Source organism: Polyodon spathula, chromosome 6 (assembly GCF_017654505.1).
Source record: "Polyodon spathula isolate WHYD16114869_AA chromosome 6, ASM1765450v1, whole genome shotgun sequence".
Lineage (NCBI taxonomy): Eukaryota > Metazoa > Chordata > Actinopteri > Acipenseriformes > Polyodontidae > Polyodon > Polyodon spathula.
The window spans coordinates 74,805,565-74,827,761 of record NC_054539.1 but is presented as its reverse complement, the minus strand read 5'-3'; the positions used below and the strand labels follow the sequence as shown (position 1 = coordinate 74,827,761).

Sequence of the window (22,197 nt, the reverse complement as noted above, 5' to 3'; positions counted from 1 at the left end):
TTAGTTTGTTGTTTAAAACAGGAACAGAATAACGCGAAGTTAAAAACGAAACTGCTCATTTCATTCTCTTCTGGCTACTGCCGAAAACACACTCCAAACTAGATAGCGCTGTATAGATAGAGCCAACGTCGTATACTGCAGTACACTGATCTGCAAAGAATGGTTTTGTGCCCTCTACATGAGGAATGATGCAATTGCACTAACTTTCAATTTTTTTTAAAGAGACGTGGCAAATAATAGAAGCTGAAAAGTACTGTTTTTTTTTTCTTTTTTGTTACATTATGAGATTTTTTCATAATTCACTAAGTGGCACAAAACTATTGAAAGCGGTAACCATAATATATTACAAACAGTCTGAGAGACAAAATAATGTCAATTATGTTTTTTCTTTTTTTAATGAACAATTACAGAACTATGAAGCTCTGTCAACACACTTGATTGTTTTTAACATATGTTACACTTAAATGGTTTCTTATGCCTGCAGTAGACCAGGCTGTGCGTACATAGGCAGATGGTACCTGTTGTACTTCAGGTAATTTAATACATATCTCTCCACAGGGTTTCTGTAATTGCACGCCTCAAATTTCATCTTCAGGGTTTCCTTTGGATCTTCAGATCGTTCTTCTTCCACTACCTGTTGAATTATTTCTGTAATTGAAAAGGAGTCTGGATCCTGGAAGCAAAGAAAAAGGATGATTTACATTACTGCTCTCTCTTTGGCATTAACAGCTAGACTGTATAATGTGTAAATGTGTGGCATGTTAGCAAAGTAAAATCACTTTCAAGGAATAGTATTGCAGGTGCTAGCATAGCTGTTTCTAAAGTATGTCCTTGAAATACTATCAACAACACCTTTTAAGTAATCATTTGATAAACATTTTCTTTTTACAGTAGCAAGCACAACTTGGTTGCAGAAGCCTCTAGTTTGCCAGGTGCTTTACACACTGTTTCCTGATCCTTCTGTTTCGTGATTGCAGACATGCATGTATGGCCTGTTCTGAGAAAGGAAATGTCGGTTCAGTAAACAGATCCTACCTGTCTGGTTGCCATGATCTGGTGCACTTCATTTTTGAAATCAGTAAAGCGATCGTGATATATGGCCAGACACCACGTTTCCTTGAAAAAGCTAGAAAACGAACAAACACCAGTTACCCAGTGAAACTCTCATTTGACAATAATATAACTATGATATATATATATATATATAATATATATATAATATATATATATTATATATATATATCATATATATATATATCAGAACCAGTGAAGAATTCATCTTTAATCCCAATTGAAAACTGCGATGACCAGTGTATGGGGGCTTCTCCATTGTCCACTGCTTAAACACATTACACTTACACAGCTGTTTTGTGGTCATTAGGGCCTAAGCATTTTTTATATCAAATAAAAGGTTGTTGAAACCTTTATATATCATATTAGTGCACTTCCCTAATGGAAAGCTTTGTTGTAAGTAATATTTGCTGTCACTAATTGTTACCTCCGCAGTTTCACGGAGATATGAAGGCCAGGGGTTCAGTGCTCTGTTGCTCTGGTTTTCCAGTTAGCTCACAGCTTTACAATATTGTAAAGTACACACCTGGTACAACCACAATGTCATCTCAGTGAAAATAGCATTTACTGTCAATTAAAGAGTCACTTTAACCTATAGTATGCTATAATAAGGTATTCAGGGTTAGTTATTCATGAGCATTTTACTTGTATATGATAACCAACTTGCTCATATGTTTCTTCACAGCTTTAGTAGTGAATTTGCATTTGAGTCAAAGAACATTATCCTACTCAGGGGACACTACATTTCACAAAGTAATACCCGGCTATCTGGGACATATACTGTCCTACTTTTAAAAAGTACTTCATTACTTTTAGCCTGCTGCAAACAATGGAAACCATACCTTTGGTTTGAGAGACAAAGTCTACTATTGTGCAATGGGATTGTTAGTGGGTTTTTTTAATATAGTTTGAAGTACTCATTGTGCCTGGGCCAGTAACCACAGGGGATGAGTGAGTTCAAGTAGGTGACATTGAAGTGCACAGATGGGCAGGATTGCTTTCCTAACCAAATCTGTTACATGGCAATACAATCTGTAGACTCAAAATGAACAGATTCAAAGGAACGGTGCCCGCAGGTACATGAATAGAGGGGCAGGGCCCTGGTATCTGCAGATAACGCTTCCGAAATTCACAAATACATACACTATGGCAAGAGAATGGAATTGTGTGCAATGGTGTATTGGTTTCCACCTATGTTTTTGCCTCCCCTTATACTTTATATACCCCGAACCACCTGCTGGTTCATTTGGGGGTTTTGCAATTTAAACCTCCATTGCCATTTTTTGCAGTTCATGTTCATTTACCTGTACATGTCCGGGATGAGTCCTTCATCAAATCGGTCACAGAGTTTGTTAAGCAGCTGCTCACTCTCTCCATAGAGACACAGGTAATTCGACGCTGGAAAGGGTTCTTGTGAAAGACATGTGATGGTTTCCACCTTGCTGTACTGGTTCACGTGGAGTTTGAAGTAATTCCCAGTTTTCACACTTCCTGTAATAATGTCCCGGCCCTGCCAAGATATAATGAACATGGTTTACCTTAATTTCTTCTTATTCTTTCACCCTTGGCAGAGCAGTTGTTGTGTTCACAGTTTTATTATTATATCTTCTGATGGATTAAAAAACAGAAAAAAACATCTATAGATATTTTACACTTGGGGACTCATTTACAAAAGGGTGTTAAACTTTACGGTCTGTGTGAAATAGTGGGCATATTATGGTGCACACTAATTTTATTGTGCCATACTAAGGTAATCAGAATGAATATGTGATTTATGTTAATGCATGATAATGTATTTAAATGAGCATCTAGCTCAGAATAATGAGGTGACATGGTATTAAATACAGGAAGTTAATTTTATTACGCGCATTAAAGTGATCATTTATTAGTATGTATGGAGACCAGGCTTTAACCACTGATAGGCGCACTATTTAAACCTCTTTTTCTGTTTTGTTTGATTCATTCAGTTTAGTGAATCAATTCTACAGATTTGTTCGTTTGATTCACTGATTCAGTAACACGAAATAAATACATTTTGCTGAATTACTTGGTTATCAAAATTCGTTTGAACGGAAAAATCTGGCATCAATGGCCATTTAAGTTAAGCCTGTTCACTTGGTGGGCCGCACCATAAAAATATGCATTTTATAGTACAGAGATAGGCAGCTATAACTAGAAGCAGCTATCCTAGAACACTGACAAAAAACTCAAAATGACAAATGTAATATAATGGAAATCTCAAGATGTCAGAGTATATAATGCTAAGTCTCAATATTTAACTTTTAAAATATAACGTTTTTAACAGCACTGGAAAAAAAAAAAATACTGATAAGCTGTGAAAATGCAAAACAGTACCACTATGCAATATACCTTTTTATGACTTCTGTCTGGACACTTGGCACTTATTATCTCGCACAGTTGATAACAATGCTCATTTCGTGTTTAATTCTGCAACTTTTCCACATAATGCCTGTTGATGCAGAATCCAGTGTAGAAAATTGGTACTTCTGCATTTCTTTAATTTTTTCCAGCACTCTGCTAGCCAGTTCTTTTGTCCAGTCGTATGGTGCACCCTTTGTTGTAATCCCAGTTAGTTTCTTCCATGGTATTTCTGCACTTTCCATGGCTTGAAATTTTAATTTAGTTTTCAAATCCAAAACGATATGGGCGGGTCATATGCAGTAACATCTGACAAGGAATTCATTAAAAGGTAAGCAGTGCAGTTTCACTTGATGTTGCCTCTGCCTGCCCCCTGCTGAGTGCTGTGTCTGTTTGATCATTTTCGGTCAATGTAAGCCACAACCACCTTCATAATAAGGTACAGACTAGAAGATATGCCTGGACTGCTGAGGCTTTTGATATCATGGTGGTTACAGGTATGTCTCCGACGTTATCGTGCACATTAAATTATCGCTCACAATGCATGTAGTATGCACGGTATGGTATGCACATTAGCCAAATACTGTTGATGTATTTTAATGCGTTCTCTGTCAGTAAATGGGGCAGTACATTTAGATTTATCACGCACATTGAGCTCACTAGTTTACATACGCGTTAACTCTAAATGTAGGGGTCTTTCATAAATGAGGCCCATGGGGCCTGAATGTATGTCAAAGGCTGGTAACTTAATTACTTAAATCTACAGAACAAAATGGTTGAAACACAAAAGCAAAGTGGTGAAAAGCAAACTGATAAAAAGGATGTCAATTTACTTAATACATTCTCAATTAAACACCTACATAATTGGAATGGTCCATCTGTGCTGCCAGGGGTATGGGGATCCTAGGTTTAGCAGCATGGAGATAGTGGTATCCTCCTGGAAGCTTTCCGCCTAATGGGTGAGAACATTAAAAAGAAAAACAATAAAACTCAATCTGTGTCATTCCAGTGGTAAGGCACAGAACAGAAGTAAAAAAACAACCCTACTGAGAAGTATTTAAGATGCCAAGACAATGACAACTACAATGGAAATAGACAACATTCTGTTCTCAGCTGTGGACCCGGTTGTGCAGTAAACTCAATGCGTTGTTATACTGTACCTTGTACTTTAGCCCCAGTATACATGGGGATGAGTCTGTCCAGGTCTTCAGGTGGGTCTACCACGGAGTGCAATATAGGGTCAAACAAAGGAAGCATGGCTGTGGCCAAATGGAATCCAACCTCTTTAGAGTTAAAATTGCTGTGAGACCACTGATCTGCATGGTACCGGCGAGGGAATTTCGTCAGTGTGCCCGCCGCTCTGATTGCTGAGTCATTGGTGTGAAAAGTTGTGTCAATCACAAGTCTACCATCATACACCAGGCATGCATCATTCATGGCTTTGAATGCATCGTAATCTGTTCCTTTCTTGTACAAGTTAATGAAGACCTAAGAATATAGAACAAATGTTACTGCATTCAGAAGGATTTAAGGGGCTGACAGAAAGTGGTAGTTATAGTAAGCTAGCGTTATTACTATTATTATTATTACTAAAAACAACAAGGTATATTGTTATTACTATTATTACTAAAAACAACAAGGTATATTGATATTATCTGTAAAATCACAGACCCTCCCATTAACTAATAATACACACAATATACTGTGCTGATCACTGTGTACTGTGAAATGCTGTACCGATGTTGCGATGTGTCAGCTGACTGCATGTTTTAAAATGTTTACATGGGCACTTTGAGTAGCCTGCTAAACCGGACTGCTTATGTTCTCTTAGAATGTATTTACTGTAGATGAGCAATGCTAACGAACGTGATAGAAATGCTTTGGATTCATCAAGAGCTGGTGTCTTGATTTCTTAGTGAGACTGAGAGCACTGCAAATGACACTTAGCATGGAGGCTCAGCTAGCACCAGAATAACACTGCCGATGCAGAGGGTGCAGCAGCCCCTCATTCACAATGACATCATGCCCTTGGTATTGCTTTAGCCTATGTATTTACAATAGCTATTCTTTAGTCTGCTGCAAACTTCAGTAGATGTTAGCGCTTCCTATTAAAATGAATATTCACCCCCGGTATTCCATCTGGTACTTCTCCTGCGTGGCCAAAGAAATCCCCAAGAGATAAGGGGGTGGAACCCTTTTCCCCCAATTCCAAGTGTTCATACTATTTCATCATCCCATTCATTTTCAATGGCTGCATTGATTTATTTTTTTAAAAGCTCAATGGTGATATGCCAAAAAGTCCATATAACACAACTTTAAAAAACATCCCAAGATTTCACTGTGTTGCTCTGTGCCAAATACTAGCCCCCTGCCCTGCACCACCAAATGGTTCTAAAACAGGTGTAGAATCCTACAGGTTTTCTATTGTCTCTATTTCTTACTTACTGAGCATTGCAGCTGTACAGGTTTTGTATCTGTGGTGAAGCACACTGCAGTTATGTGCTCTGGGTTATTGCCCCCATTCCACTGTGCAAGTATGCAGTCATGATAGACAGTCACACCCGCCGCTGCTAGTGCTGCTTGTACAGCACTCTCTACTGCAAAGTTGTTAAAGCAGGTAACATTGCTGTTGAGTGGCGGCTCTGCCAGGTGAATGCGACAGCCACTTATTCCAAGGGACAGGAGGGTTTCTACAGTGGTGTAAGCATCAATTGTATTTCCATACACTATAATGTTCCCTGAAAAAGAAAAGAAACAGGAGAACAAATATGTTCAAAAACATTATTAGTAAAATTGGATTAGTTCTGATACTGTTTGATCCACACATTGCTCTGATGCTGTTAGGCACACAGTGTCACCTAGCAACAGGGAACATAAGATCATTTACTGAACAATCTACCTGGCAAAGAACAAAGTGCACAGCATGGCTGATTATAAAGGTATACACTCCCTAGTCTTTCTGAGCATGGCAGAGCTATTGGGGGGCATTTCAAACGAAATGGTTTCAATTTGAAACAAAACTAAATTGGATTGCAGGGACCAGGGGAGACAATGAAATCATTGTCTGTCTCTGTAACCTGGTGTTTGATCTTTTGAAAGTGGCTTGAAAGCAATCCACCAATTAAAGATCCTACCCTACACCCTTGACCACCTATATACCAAACAAAAACAACAATCCCAGTCCAGTAACTGCAAGTATAAAGCAGGTTGTGTTATGCAAACTGTTCTTGCAGTGGCACACCATAAACAATCAGAAACCTTAAAATCAGAAGAAGGCTATAGAAACAATTGAAAATAAATAAAAACAAGTAAAACTAATCTCACTAATAAGATTGAAACAGCACCATAACCATTGTATTGTGTGACATCTCTAAAAATGTCCACCTATTGGAAACAGATCATAACGGATCAGATTCTCTCTCTTCTCAACACCTCTCGGTCTTCAAACAGATCTGCGTCATCCCATCTTAAAAAAAAACACTCCCTTGATCCCCCATCCCTCTAGAACTACCATCCTGTCTCCCTTTCCTCTCTCAAACTCTTGAGTTAGCGTTTTATTGCCAGCTCTCTGCTTTCCTGTCAAAACATTTAAATATTTTTACTATAAGTTTAACTGCTCTCAGTCAAACTCACTCTTAAATATAATTATTTACTATATTATTTATATTTTGCTCTTATTTGAATTTAATCTTATTTTCTACTGATTTTACAACTGCTCTATGTGTAATACAATATTTTGTAATGTGATACTTTGTATTGTGATATTTTGTAACAAATGTAAGTCGCCCTGGCTAAGGGCATCTGCTAAGAAATAATAATCAGAAGACAGCACATCAAGCACATAAATAGGCAAAAGGAAAATGCATCAGGAAAATGAATAAGAAATCATAGCAATTAATATTAGAATTAGATAATATTAAATGATAACATAAAATGACAAGCATGCTCTAACCATTGCTATAAGTGCTATATGCTGTAGGTTTAAACACATACTTGGTCACTATAATCAGCAACAGGCAAGATGAGCATATGCATTCTGTTTTTACACTGTGCCCTCCTAGCTGGCTAGTTATAGAAGCCAATTACATTTTATTTGTCAGAAGTGGTAGCCTGTATTTGAATAAATAGTTCTTGTTAACCACAAAACAGAACAACAAGTCCTTACTCACTTTTAAACTGTTCATTAGGACCAAATAACAAATTAATATGGGCAAGTGTAATTAAATGAACTTGCTCTGGAATTTCAATTCCACATTTATTTGCATTTGTGTTCTTTTTAAGACATAAATGTACATTTACCAACAGCATTAAGTGCACTACCATTTTCTTATGTGATTTACCTTTGGCTCCCTCTAACTATATATGTATATTCATGAAGAGTAACACAGTAACACAAAACACATGCTTTACTTAACTAGAGAGAATGAGAAATGCAGGAATGTTATTCTCCATTGAGCTTTTCAGTAAATTCAATTATACCTTAACTTAAGCACTAAAATACATTAACTATATACTCTGTGGTGGCATTGGAAATTAATTACTGTAGAGTCGCAAAATAAAGTGCAAAGATGTCAGAGACAGTCAATCGCCACCAACTGTTGCATCAAAGGTTTATTGCAGTGGTCATCAAACAACAGAGCGCTCCGGAGAATAACGGTCACTTTATCAGTAACCAGTGTATTCTGCCGGGGCAAAGCATGTACATGGGTTATATAGTTTCTACATAAAATCCCTTGCTCCTATCAGGATTTGGCATGCCTAACCCTAACCCCCCCCCCCCCCCCCCCCGTTGTGTTTGTTATGTTCATTTCAGAAACCAGTTAAGATTAAGCAAGCATTTCATGGTTAAGCAAACATAGCACTTCTCCTTCTACCCTTCCTCTGTCCCTGGTCATCTGACTCTGACTCAACCTAAGGGTGTGATGGAACATTCTGTCCTTTCTTCCACCTTTCACAAGTTCTTCATATTGCAAAACTGCACCCCAATGATTGTTGGTTGATCCTGTTATCCTGTTTGGTTCCTTCATTACCCTTTTTCTTTCATGCCAAACCACAATTCTTGATATAGTCTGGACATTAAACATCAGTGAAAGTCGCCAATCATTATTCTTTATCTGAAATCAATGTTTTCCGTTTTTGACATACCTTAATCAGGAGTCTAGATACTGACTATTTATTGCCATGCACTCAAAACAAGTTTGTCTTCTTCACTTTACTTTTATATATATATATATATATATATATATATATATATATATATTATATATATAATATAGACTTTGAATTTTTTTTTAATGTGTTTTTTAAGTTGTTGTTTAATTACCTATGGCATGGCAAGATCAGCTGATCACAAGAAGAAACAGATACACACTGATGAAGGGACGAGATAAAATGTTCGTCGCCTTCACTTTGTGCAAGTTCACTTTGTGCAAGGGGCCTCATTTCCAGTATGAAGCACAGGATGGGGACCCCAAGGTCCTCTGCTTTGTCTTACCCTCAGACAGATGCTTGCACTGCATCCCCTGAAAGCCCTCCCTCAAGCTTAAAAGCTTGTTAATACTTATTAATGTTTCTCTGGCAATAAACCTGCCTTTGCTCAAAAAAGAGCTGGGCCTTTGATTGACATCTATAAAGTGTTATAGCAGCAGACGTTACCCTGGCCGCAACATCAGCTCATCATAGTGCAATCACTGGCTTTGTTGTTGGAACTGAGGAGGGGTAACATGTAGGATAACAGAAGATATTGGTGGACAAGGATAGTTTTACACATTCTAGTGGTGCTTTATTAGTTTTATCCAGTGTTTCCTCAGCAGGTATATTGTGCCCTGTCCTTGGTCCTGAAATCAGCATATGTATTCCTTTTTTTTAATGTTTATTTTTCAATCTAATTTGACATGGGTTATGTTTTCAACTCAAAAGCTAGTAAGCAAGCAATTACCACTGTTTCAAGCACAAACATTGACAGATTAGAAGTTGTTAGCTTCAAGCTACTTTCTGACGTAAATTATAATGTTGATTGCATACATTACATCAGCACTGGCTGCATTTCTGTACAGTAAATACTGATGTATTATTCCCTTCCTGCTTTTGTATTGCAAAAACAGGCTTTATTTTTTTTAATAATCACTTTTATTACCCTCTTATTACTTGATAGGTACTGTTACATAGTATCCAATAGCCCTGTCTAAGTACCACTCAGCAGGAAAAGGTACAGAAGATACTAAATTGCTAGCCCCAACATGCAAATCATATGCAAAAACAAGAAGATATTTAAGTATGTGCTGATAAACTGGGATAGAAGAAGAATGTAGCAGAAGCAGAAATATGTTGTATTAAATATTATTTTCGTGTCTGTAGAATAATCCAATTGTAATTTCACATACAGTAAAATGTGTACAATGTTATTCACTGGGTGTGAAAATATACTGGCAGATGCATGTCAGAGTTCTGTTTTGGGGACTGGCACATGTCTATCACTGGAATTTTTCTTTTTGTGGGAGTGCCAAATAAAATAAGCAAAACTGACACATTTTCCAAAATTAGAAATGTTCCAGTGCCTTCTAGTATTTTAGTATTCAGTATTCATTAGCATTCTCTGGTAATCATGCTACTTCCCTGATAATTAAATGATGTCCTAATTACTTCATTTAATAAGGTTAATCAAGACCCACCCATCACCCCTATTCTTTTTGCAAAGTAAGAATTAGGGTTAATTAATTCTATCAGCTTTTTCATCAGCACACTACCCTCACACATACACACACAAATGCACCAAGATACAAAGATATACAGATGAAAGATATCATTTGAATTAATGAAGTAGCAATTATACAGTGGGAGCGATATGAATAATAAAGCATGTATAAATCATACCCTCAGCATGAGCAGAGTTTTCTTGAAGCCAGTTGTAAGTTGCCAGGCAGTCTTCATCATCATTCAGAGTGAAGAGGTTTGAGGGTACTGGTCCAGTGTACCTTTGATCTGGGCTGACCGACAGCTCTCTATTAGTAATCAGTGTGCTAATATCTGCACCTGTGGGACAAGGCATCTAAAATATAAAACAGAAATAGGAAAAAAAGGGTTTGTGCATTTAGAAGGATTACCACCTGGAAGGATACACAATTACAGGTCAATTATATCATAAAACAGAGCAAGCTACTTTCATTATTTTTGATTCAGACACAAATACATTATGATGCACTTAATCCCATTTTTTACTTGAAATGACTGCAGTGCATGATATTTGCTGATACTTACATTTGTTTAACAAGTGCACACGAATATAAAAATATACTGGAAATGAATTCAATGTGGTCAGTAACAGCACTTGAATCTGGAGGCAAGCTGAGGCTGCTTGCTGAGGCAAGTTTCAGACAATGCAGCCTGCTAACTAACTAGGTCAGTTCCTGATAAAAAGAGAACCATGTTTCACTCATCTGCAACCCCTGCTGGTAAGTGCTGAATGATTAGAAGAAATCATTAATTAATTGACAGTCAAATAATATCCATTTTGCAGCTCACTGATTACAACAACTTAAACTGCTGTTTCCAGGGAATGGAGCAATCAAGAAATCAATAACTGCTGACAAATAAATTCCTGCCTTTCACCGAATGGACAGGCCTGGAAAGTACAAAACAAGGTAATCCAATCTGGGTAGTTGCTCTAATTGTATTAACAATAAGGATATGTTTTTTCTGAATGACTTCACTACTAAATAACAAAGCTGTCAACATTATAAGAATATAATAATGGCATCATACTATTGAAGCATGCACTAATACTTTGCTGAAACCAATACTGCACAGAACCGAAGCAATGAGGACAGTCTCTGTCAATGATTGGTCTGTTTGTGTCACTGGAGAAGCTCTTGTACCAGCACTTGAATCAGAATTGAACTTCTCATTATAGCATGGCAACTGACAGGGGATTGAAGATTCTCTTCTTCTATGTCTGTCAAGCTTTATAATTCACTTATCAAACTTAACCTGTTTATGAACTGCCAAAACAGACATCATTGTTTGAAGATTAGTAAACAGGTGGCATATGACTTGTATACTATGCATTGTTACATAAAGAGAAATTAAAAAGGACAATTAGATGGACTTTCAAATTTCAATTGATGGTTCAGTGTAGCTCGAATCTGACTGAATATTATATGCAGATGAATTGGCTTGACATCAATGAATGCTTTTGTACCTTTGGGATGAGTGCACACTCTATACAGTATAGGCCTTACCTGGTACTGCTGCCCTGTGCAGAGTATGAGGTGATCATATGGGACCTTCCTGCCCTCAGACACCACCACATGCTTGGCAGCCCTGTCGATTTCCTTCATCTTTCCGACCACCACGTTAACCCAGGAGCACAGTGACAGCAGTGCAAAGTCCTTATCATTATAGCAGTGGCTGCAGGGAGGGAACAAACTGCTAGAAATTATGTTTTTAACAACAGACTGTGGGGGCTAATTAGATATCTGGAAGCCACTGGTGGTCCCCTGGTGCCTCAACCCTGCCATCATGCTGTGTGCTTACACTGCAGATAACACAGGGATAGAACCTCAATGCGGAATGCTTAACGCAGCGGAACCCAAAGACAATCGTACAGAACACAAACATCCAGCTGGTTATTTGTTAGGGTCCTAAATAGTCTCATCTTACTTTAAGGAATGGTCTGTGAAATATAGGAGGTGCCAATATTTCTAAATACCAACAAAAACACCCAAGTAAGATTTATTCCTTTTTTGTTTCTGTACTATAAGTTAAATATTTTAAGGAAGCAAGGACTAAGATTAAAGTGTATGCTCTGGTGTATGAAACAAGTGCCAAAAGCTGCTATATCTGCAGTTAGTTAATGTTTTTTTTTAATTTTATTTTAATCACTTACTCCCAGAGATGTAATTTACCTTTGGAATCACAAAACTCAACTATGTCTAAGAACTTGATTGTAATGACTGAACAAGTGTCACATCCATGGCCCTATTCACAAATATATTCATAGTGTTTAGCTAGTTGAAGTTTGATATTCACCAGAGTGTTGTAATGTGTGCTAATAGAGATGTGATACCTTCTTGTTTTACATTTTCCTGTTGGGTATTGGACTGAGGTGCTCAGATTAGCCCCTGAGGAACCTTCTCCATTGGTAACACACTTTGTTGACTGCAGTGCTGGGATGCAAAACACTATTTCATAGCCCCAGCCACTTAGCCACTACACCGCTTGGTTGCTGCCTTTCAATACAAGCACAGTCATTGGAAATATATGTTTATTTAGCCCCTGTTTATCCCTTTTCAACATAGAATTACAATGAATATGTATTGGTTTTGTAAAAAGGCACTCCAAATGCCTGCCAAAGACATTCTATTTAAGTTGTGCCCCTTTGGTTGTGTTTTTTACAATCTCATCTGCGATGCAGGGAGACGTTTATTAGATTTCATTATGTATTAATCAACACTAGAAGACAGAATCGTCAAACAGGACAGCAAGGCAGGCAATATAGCCAGCAATATACTTTATTTTATTTAACATCACATGTGCTTATTATTTTAATGATGCTGTGGTCTCAGAATAGCCACCTGAGCAACCCTGTGTGTTTAGCACTGGCACATAAACAGTTGTAAGGTAATATTTGATAAGTATTTTGATGAAAAGGCTTTGTCTTTTTCTTTTGTCTTATGATTAAATTTGCTTTCTCTAAACCAAGTAAATATGCCTGTATTTTACTAGTGTTTACCTCTCTTGAGCTTTCCACTGATAAAAAAAAAAAAAAAAAACTATTTGTAATTACTTTCTTTCTTAAATACCACCAATTTGCTTATCAGTATCTGAAGCTGTAAAAATGGAAAGTAGATGAGATGGAACTTGGTTTCAGAAGCATAACATAAAATCTGTTCTAATCAAGATGGCAAAGTTCCGTAGAAGCTTAGCAGTTACAACAAAGGAACTCCTTTGCCCTTGTTCTTCTCTCACAATAAACTTTACCATCAACAATTATAGCACCATGAGCAAATATTTAATTATTAGGGAACAGTTACCATAAATTACCATACAGCTGGAATGCAAACACATTGTTAATACTTATGCACAAACGCTGTAGCTGCAAAATTAGACAACCACTATCTTTCTTACAATAAAAATTTTGCTCCCTTTCATATATGAATGTCAAACAGGCACAAAATACCCCCCTTCACTTCCAATTACCGAAATGCACAATGTATATTTAATTTCTCTTTAGTATAGCTGATTTTCCTGCCAAGTATTAAAACAGTATAGTAACTCATCTGTAATATATTGCTGTTAGGACAGTTTATTGATCCCAGTCCATCCCTCAAAAGCACCTTCACAGCTGCAAGTAGAGCAAAGCACTGGAATCATAGATTAAGCACAGAGTAATGTTCCAAGCTACCCTTTTCTACCTAATAAAAAACAAACTTACCTGGTAGACAGAAACTTCCAGCTTTCCGAGTCTGCATGGATAGCGGGAAGTCCATGAGTTGAAATAAGAGTGATGTTATTAAACCTCAAGTGTGGGCTAAAAGAGAAAAAAATATATACCAGAAAATAAATATGTAAAAACAATAGAAAAAAACCCCACCTCTCATCTATTATCAAGTTGTATAGAAAAGGCTTATTTTTCCAAAGCTGCGTAATTTTTCTTTCTTACAGTCGCAGACAAAAGTATTGGAACCATACCATTACTATACCATAATTCAAAATAACAGATTAAGGACAAGCATTTACTAACCACGCTTTAATAAAACTAAATGCAAAATACACCATTTCTAGTAATTTAACAATAATATAATACAATTCACATTTCTATAGCACCTTTCATCACAAGGATCCCAAAGTGTGGCACACAATAAAAAAAAATAAAAAAAAGTTACCATTAAATTAAAAACAGTCAAATTAATTAAAGTATGGCTAAGAAAAACGAAGCACTCTGCACAAATACATGTGACGTGTCTTTAAATGTCTTGAATTACTTTATAACAAAATATATTTCATAAAGAGTACGGCTATGATATACTGAGATTAATACCCATTAACACTTGGGATTACTGGTGAAAACTTGCCATTGTTTAAATCATATGTATACTGTATTTAATGCTATATTCAAGTGTTTTTGGTAAAATGGGGGTATCTGACTTGTCTAATTTCACATCTTCAGCATTGACCTGCCCCTAGAATTATCACTGTCATCACCACTTGACAACAAGACATTTCTTTCTCCCATCGGAAAACACAAGCAGGTTGAGCACTCATGCTCCTGCAATTTGAGACATTTGCACTTTCTGATGTGAGAGAGACACACAGCTGCAGTAGGGATTTGGGGTTGCTGTGGATACAAAGGAAAAAAAGAAGAGCGAGATAGTGAAGTAAAGTAAGGATTAGAGGTAGTAGAATATGGAGCAGTAAGAACATGTACACAGATCCTCCCTGACCTGCAAATGTAGAATATTATTGTCATTTTTCAAAATAAAGGAAAGCATTCAAGATTTATTCGATATTTAAAAAAAAAAAAAAAACATTAACCTAAAACAAAAGCTATACATCCATCCAGTATTTATTTCTCTAATATGGCACCAGCTCTATTAAAGAATATACAAAACACTAGGCAATACTAATAAAATGCCTAATGTGAAATAGGAAGTTTAGCAAATAAACAAGTAAAGAGATATAGAAGATCTCCTACTTCAGTATAACAAGTTTAGTATGATTTATGTTTGGGTTTCCAACTCCTTCTTTAAAATATTTGTAGCTAAACAAAAAATACCATGTTTAGTGTATTTTCAATCATATGTGGAGTTTTGAAAGACACATGTTGCAGCAAACAAGTATTATCATTTGAAACCATGATATCTGTTACTACACTAGTTTAAAAAAATCTGTTTACAAGTCTCATATTAAAGTATTTACATATTAAAACTTACAGTTCACCAACCTTCCTTGCTGTGAACCTATTAATCTTCTGCCAGTTGGAGACTATATGACAACTGGTAAATCACTAAAGCCTAATGACGACCCTCATTGTAAGGTTGAACTTGACCCAATTATCAATCTGTGGTTTATCCTTGTTATCAGTCAATGACAGTGCCCATTGTGACCATGACTTAACACAAGCTAGTGGCCAGGATCATCCACATTCATCACTGTCACAACTGTCTCCCTATTCATTTTTTTTAAAAAAGGGAAGGAAACAATTTGAGTGATGGGGACCCATTGGCACTAAACACATGGTAAGCTGCAGTGCAGCCATTTGGAGCTGGCCTGATAACAGGGCTAACAGCTGGAGGAAGCCCATACAAACCAAGATAGATCGCTCAGGACAACGGAGACTACTAAACCATCCATTACACTTAGCTGTGCGATCAGTTAGCAGGCACTAACTATTTCATTAGTTAACTAATTAGTGACAGCGAAAACACAACGCTACTGATGATCCGTAACAAGTGTAAACAGCCAAAGTCTAATTAAACAACCAACAGCATGCTTGCGAATGTCAAACTAGGCAGCTGTTCAAGATGCTTGCCGATACTGCGTGCTAAGCACTACAAGTTATTTTTAATTATTCAGCTGTTCTTTGAAATAACAAGTTTGACTATATTTATTGTTGGGGGTACAGTTTATCTCTAAAGACCTGCAAACATGGTACTAAGTATAGCAGCATGTTCTGCAAAGTCAAACAGATTAAGTTGCCTGATTCTACATTCTATATGATGCTTAAAAGCAGGGGATAGCCTTTCACGCAACTTATACGTTACATAAGGCACATATAAATATATAGTTGTGCTCTGTTTGTACTAACATTTATATTTTATTTTATATATATATATCAAAAGTAAAAACACAACTACCGGAACATAAAGATTGGTTGAATAATCTAGTTGGTTTCATTGTTAAACACACTAAACTCTGACAATAAACATGTAGCAGGGAACCTAGCGATTTTGGAGTGCCAATATGTCCATTCCATCTTTTTAGGCCACTCAGGCTATTTTTGGAAATGAACTGTAACTGTTAGCACTAAGTAAGTTTACAGAATGATGTAAGTGGCGGTCATGCAATAAACAAAACTGAGATTTTTTTGAGCAGCTCTACTCTCTAATTGTGTAATGGGTTTGTTCTGTACTGAAGCAACACAAATGTTTAATACTGAGTCACCCTATGCTCAAGATAAGTGCCCCTCCTGAAGAATCAAGATGCTTATCAGGGTGCCAATGGTGAAGAACTGTACTGAAGCGTGAAGCATCAACAGAAAGCTTCGTAAGGGTGCAAATGGAGTAGCACTGGACAAGCAATGGAGATTGTTATCAGAGTGTAAACTGATTATCCCAACAGTGAAGTAATACAGATGTTAAAAATTGTGTGAATTGAATTGGCCTGTGAAGAATCAGCATGGGATCAATTCAGAGACTGTAAAAAACAAAAACAAAGTACATTATTCTTGTGCTAACATATTTAAACGGAGCACTATTTAACTTTTTGGGACCTTAAGTGGCTACACTAAGTTTTATTTTGAAATAAAATCATGTGTTTAAAAGATCATGTTGCTATGCTACTATAGCACTGTAGCATCTAACACTTCCTGCTTTCTTTTTCTTTCTTTCTTTTTCTTTCTTTCTTTCTTTCTTTCTTTCTTTCTTTCTTTCTTTCTTTCTTTCTTTAGGTTATTTAAACTGAAATTATATAAGTTGAAACATTGGGTAATATAAAGTTTTGTATCTCTTAAATATAGGTCCACACTGATATCATTTTAGGTCCTGCTGAGAGTGCTGTATATGGATTTGTGTTTCACCTTGCACTGTGATCAAAATGTGTCCTGAAATGTTATAAAGACATATTATGGCAAAATAATTTTTTTTTTCAGAATAATGGATTTTTAATGAACAATTATTTATTTATTATTTTAAATGAGAAGAGACACTGGATTTAATACACTAATGCTATAACCCTTCCAAAACAAAACTATTGTGCTAAGATTACTAAAACCAGAAAATGAAAACAAAAGTGATGAATTGTCATGTAGTAAAAAGGTCTTATTGGTAATGTTTTGTGGTAAGCATTGTTCACCTTTCATATTAAACACTTTCTTTTATCCCGTCCCGAGGTCACTCGACTCAAGGGCATTAGCAGATTGCAGAAAGGAAATCCATTTGATGTAAGCAAACTGCTAACCAGTGAGCAATTAAAAAATCAATTAACCAAAAATGTAATTAGAAAGAAAAAAAGAAGTAATTGTAATAAATCTATAAATCAATAAATACCAGAAAACAAGCATTTCCAGGAAAGACATTCCCGTATCCGAGGCTCCGACAACAACAATTCTGGCATTAATTGTCACCTTTGGTTCAAGAGTTAGTTTTCTGTTGATGTGGTTTAAGGCATACTTCACCTGTAACAGAAAAGAAAGATACAGTGGAATTATTATTTGATTTGTTACACTAGTCTTTAAACTTTAGATTTCAGACACGTCTTTGGAAAGGGATTCAAATGGAATAATTTTTGTTTCGACAGACACATGGCTGGCCTTGTATCAGCCACACACACCTTACAAGAGGACTGGCTGGGTTGATGACGAGGGCAGGACGGTTACTGAATACAGAACAGCACGAGTGATCTATTTAAAAGGTCAAAGGACATGCCCCTACCCGTATACTTCAGGGTGATTGAGTTAATGATAATCAGAACCTACTTGGTAACAAAGAGGCAGTTTGGGATGATTCCCCTGTGCTCATGCACAGAGAGACGAATGCTTTCAAATGTCTTGGCACACAGGGCTAAATGTTATATAATACCATCATTTTTTTAAATTCTTGATACTAAAGTAATAACAATGCTTTATGACTCAACACCAGCCCATACTAAGCCACTGGTTTAAAAGTATGTGCATTAGAATTGCAGTCAAAATGTTACAGCATAAAAACTTGTGACTTTTCTGTTGGTGACTTTATGTGACAGGTGTCCAGAAATCCTATAGTTTTTGCTTGTTGACTTCTAGCATATACACATTTTACAGAAGTATCCATTTAAACTGATATAGGTGAATTTTAGACACAATTGAGAAGGGGTTATGACAAGAACAGTTCATACATTGAATATACTTTATACTTATGCAATTACATTGGTGGGAGCTTTGACAAAAGTGTATAAAATATATTAAGCACATTATGATGTATAGTGTACAAACATATACGCACATTATACCCCTGTCACCACCACTCTGGGTATAATGAGGGAAGGTAAGAACTGCTACTGGTATTTTTATTACAATACCCCTGAGTAATAAAGATGTAAAGACTACTTAAAATAACAACAAATATGTACATTTAATTGAAAATACAGAAACTCTTATTACATGTACTAAAGTGAATTGTGTTTGCCCTCATATGACCTATGGGGAGATACAATGCAATCAAAAAGTACATTATAGCAAAGGCAATTAGAGCATACAGGTCAGGTTATCCTCACAACATCCCTCTATCCAACAGCTGCCATTTTCCAAGGATAATCTCTTTTAGAGCTAAGCATAGTAATAGGTCCTTCAGCGTTAAGAATTAAGTGGATTAGTCAGTTAATGCACCTTATTTCAAGGCAGAACAGGCAGAATATAAGACACAAATCAGCCTACACAAAAAACATCTGACAATGACTAACAGGCACATGTGATTTGTTCCTATAACAAGCTCAATTTACCATAAACAGTCTAATACAGTACCTGATGATGAATGGTCAGTGAATAAGAAAGAAACGACAGCTGATAAAATGCATAAACCTTCATTGTTTAACAACAATTTCTAAAGTAACAATTAAGAAATCATTGAATTTGTGTTCCATAAAAGCTTATACTACCAATCAAGGGTTTGTTTATGAAGAACGGGTTAAAGCAAAATGTGGCAGAATAATCCCTCCACGAATTTGAACTGTACAAAAGGCTGCACCATTTTCTCAAGGAGAGAAATATGAATTTCAAAATAGAAATGGAACACGGAGTGTAAAACATTTTTCATCCAACCTCTATAAACCTCATTAATATAGCAGTTTATTTAAGAACTGGATTCACTGAAAAAGGAAAGCACATGCCACGTTTCCAAAACTAGAACCTAACAAATTACAGGGTTCATTAAAGCGCTCATAAGATGTTTCATTCTGTATTAATAAAATGGAATTGGATCCTTTAACAACTAATGTTGCCTACCTGGGGGCATAGTGCAAGGTGAATGGAACAACCTGATTGAATGTTTGTGAACATGCAACATAGATCTGTATGATGGATGTGTGCTTGAAACAACGTGACAGGGAAACAGATCATTTTTAGCGGATAATACAGGTTATCCGAAAAATCTAACAATATATAGCTGTTTTACTGTAACAAATATCAAGTCAGAAAAATCAAAAGGGATCTATCTCTTTTTTAAAAACCTAAATCTGGTATTAGGTCAAAGTCAATGTCACTAACACATTAAGACTGCAGGCTTTATGCAACCCGGTAAATAAGAACTTACCACCTCAAATTGTGTAAGAGGTATGAGGCTTTGTAAAATTACTGATTTTTTTTTCCAATAAACAAAGTGATTGCTGCTTTTTTTTTTTTTTGACTATACAACATTTAAAATGTAAATATAAATTCCATTCTGGATACCGATGATTAATTTAAAAACATTGGTGCATTCTTGCAGGAGAAATTGTTACTTTTTTATTGGGGCTCAGCAATCACAGTGCTCAACACGAAAGAATCTGAGCGCAGGATCACCAGTCAGTGGAAACTAGTGGATATCTTGTCCTTCCTCAGACGACTGTCATATATTCCTTTATTTTGTATTCAGCCTGCTTAAAATGCATATTTTACTATATTTGTAAAATTCCAACACAGAATAATCATCGGTGGCAGAAAGCACAGAGGACTGCTAAGCAAGTGCACAGAAATAGCCCTAATCACAGGAAGTTACATAAAACTAAACATAACATAATGGACAAAGCGTTGCAGCAACCAGGGCACTCTGTAATCTGATACAATACTGCCAATTTAGGGGCAGGTGCTTTAACTCAATTATTGCTTCAGTGCTGCGTGGTAAAAAGCTCCTATCTTGCAGAGTTATCAACCAAATCAATTTATATTGTTCTAATTTTAGAGGCCTAATCCAGTAGATTTAATAAGGGACACTACAAGACAAAGGGGCCTCGGTGCAAAGGCAGTTTTGTTTGACAGTCCAAACACAGAAAATATTGCTTCTTCACATATGAAGGTGTCAAAATTGATGTACAAATGATTCAAATAAACATGACTCCAAAATTGATTTTTACATTGCCATGAATACGCTTAAATGTGAACTCCCATATTGAAAAATATAATTCACTCTCAGCCAGGCAAATGTAATCAAAACCTTTACAAGCGCAGGAGTGATGTCTTTCATCTTAGGACTGGTGATATAACCTTTTAATGATATTCTCACACACAATAAAGGGATGGTAAACATTCCCAATACGCTTGCTAGAAAGACCATTTGGTGTCTGCCATTAAAAAAACACATTTAACAATGAGATCAGAAGGTGTGAAACCCTGTTTACATCACAGCACTGACTCTCATAAAGAAATGGTATGCATAACATTAAGCTCTTAAAAACACATGAGTTCCCTTTTCAGTATTATGTTTTTCACAATAAAAAAGATAATCATAAATCACTATTAGAGTAAAACATATCATGCTGATATTTAGATTTTTTTTTCAACATTAAAAATTGTATTAAAACAATACAGAACATTACAGTGTGTATATGCGTTTGTCCATACGTGTGTGAGTGTGTGTGCGTGCGTGCGTGTCACTGTGTGTGTGTGTGCGTGAGTGTACATATTTGTCATTTGAATGATTCAGTATAAAACAATGTGGTCACTACTGATGGTACTATCAATACACAATAAGCAAGATGCCCCTTGTGTGTTAACACAGGCTTCATAAAACAAACAGTATCTTTTTTTGTAGAAGTCAGCTAAGCTAGTATAAACATGAATTCAACATTCAATGTATTTCCTTCAGTTAAATTAAAGAGCATTCATCAGGTACCTACAATGCCTGGAAGTGCTTTAGAAACTGGTAATAAGCACTATGTAAGTGATGTTTATTTACCTGGCTTTATATTATTAATGCTCTAGCTGATCATTCCTTATTATATTCATTTTAAATGTTTGCTTCTGTAGACATACTAAAAGAAACATAATAAATGAAATGGCAAATGTTTTGACTACTTTTCAATGTCTTCAAATGTTGTGAAATATATGGTTACTTCCTTAAAAATTAGAAAATTATCCTAGAATCACTAACCAGTGCCCTCTAGTGGACAAAGATATTACCTATTATAACAGATACAGCCACTCAACCTTTAACTGTAAGAAAGCTTACATTGATTTAATCATTTTCTAAAAACTGAAAGTACCAATTGCTTGATGACAACTGATAACTGACTGTATAATTATATAGATATATATATATTATATATATATATATATATATAATAGTATATCTATAAATATATATAAAAAAAAATCTTAATCAGTATAATTTGTATAATTATATACATTATATTGAAAACAGCATACAAGAAAAGTTACAATAATATTGTTAAAATCTAAATAATATCTCAGAATAGATAAAAGTTTGTGAAACTTTGATTTCACTCATTTAAATATCTGTAAATAATTATTTTCCAGAATATGTTGTAAAAACACTATCTTCTAACAAGTACTGTATTGTG

The 22,197-nt window shown here is 35.9% G+C and overlaps 1 protein-coding gene across 1 annotated transcript in view; it reads right to left on the bottom strand.

Annotated features, from left to right (window-relative positions):
- Window positions 1-381: 381 nt before the first annotated feature.
- The window catches only part of cfap61 (cilia and flagella associated protein 61), a 39,980-nt gene continuing 18,164 nt past the window's right edge, over window positions 382-22,197 (bottom strand). Inside the window, exons 18-27 of the mRNA XM_041253766.1 lie at window positions 17,715-17,842; window positions 13,883-13,978; window positions 11,688-11,856; window positions 10,324-10,498; window positions 5,896-6,188; window positions 4,611-4,938; window positions 4,311-4,402; window positions 2,376-2,581; window positions 1,036-1,126; window positions 382-673 (exon numbers count right to left, since the gene is read on the bottom strand). Coding sequence (XP_041109700.1) covers window positions 473-673; window positions 1,036-1,126; window positions 2,376-2,581; window positions 4,311-4,402; window positions 4,611-4,938; window positions 5,896-6,188; window positions 10,324-10,498; window positions 11,688-11,856; window positions 13,883-13,978; window positions 17,715-17,842 — 1,779 coding nt within the window. The 3' untranslated portion in view covers window positions 382-472. The remainder of the gene's footprint in view (window positions 674-1,035; window positions 1,127-2,375; window positions 2,582-4,310; window positions 4,403-4,610; window positions 4,939-5,895; window positions 6,189-10,323; window positions 10,499-11,687; window positions 11,857-13,882; window positions 13,979-17,714; window positions 17,843-22,197) is intronic.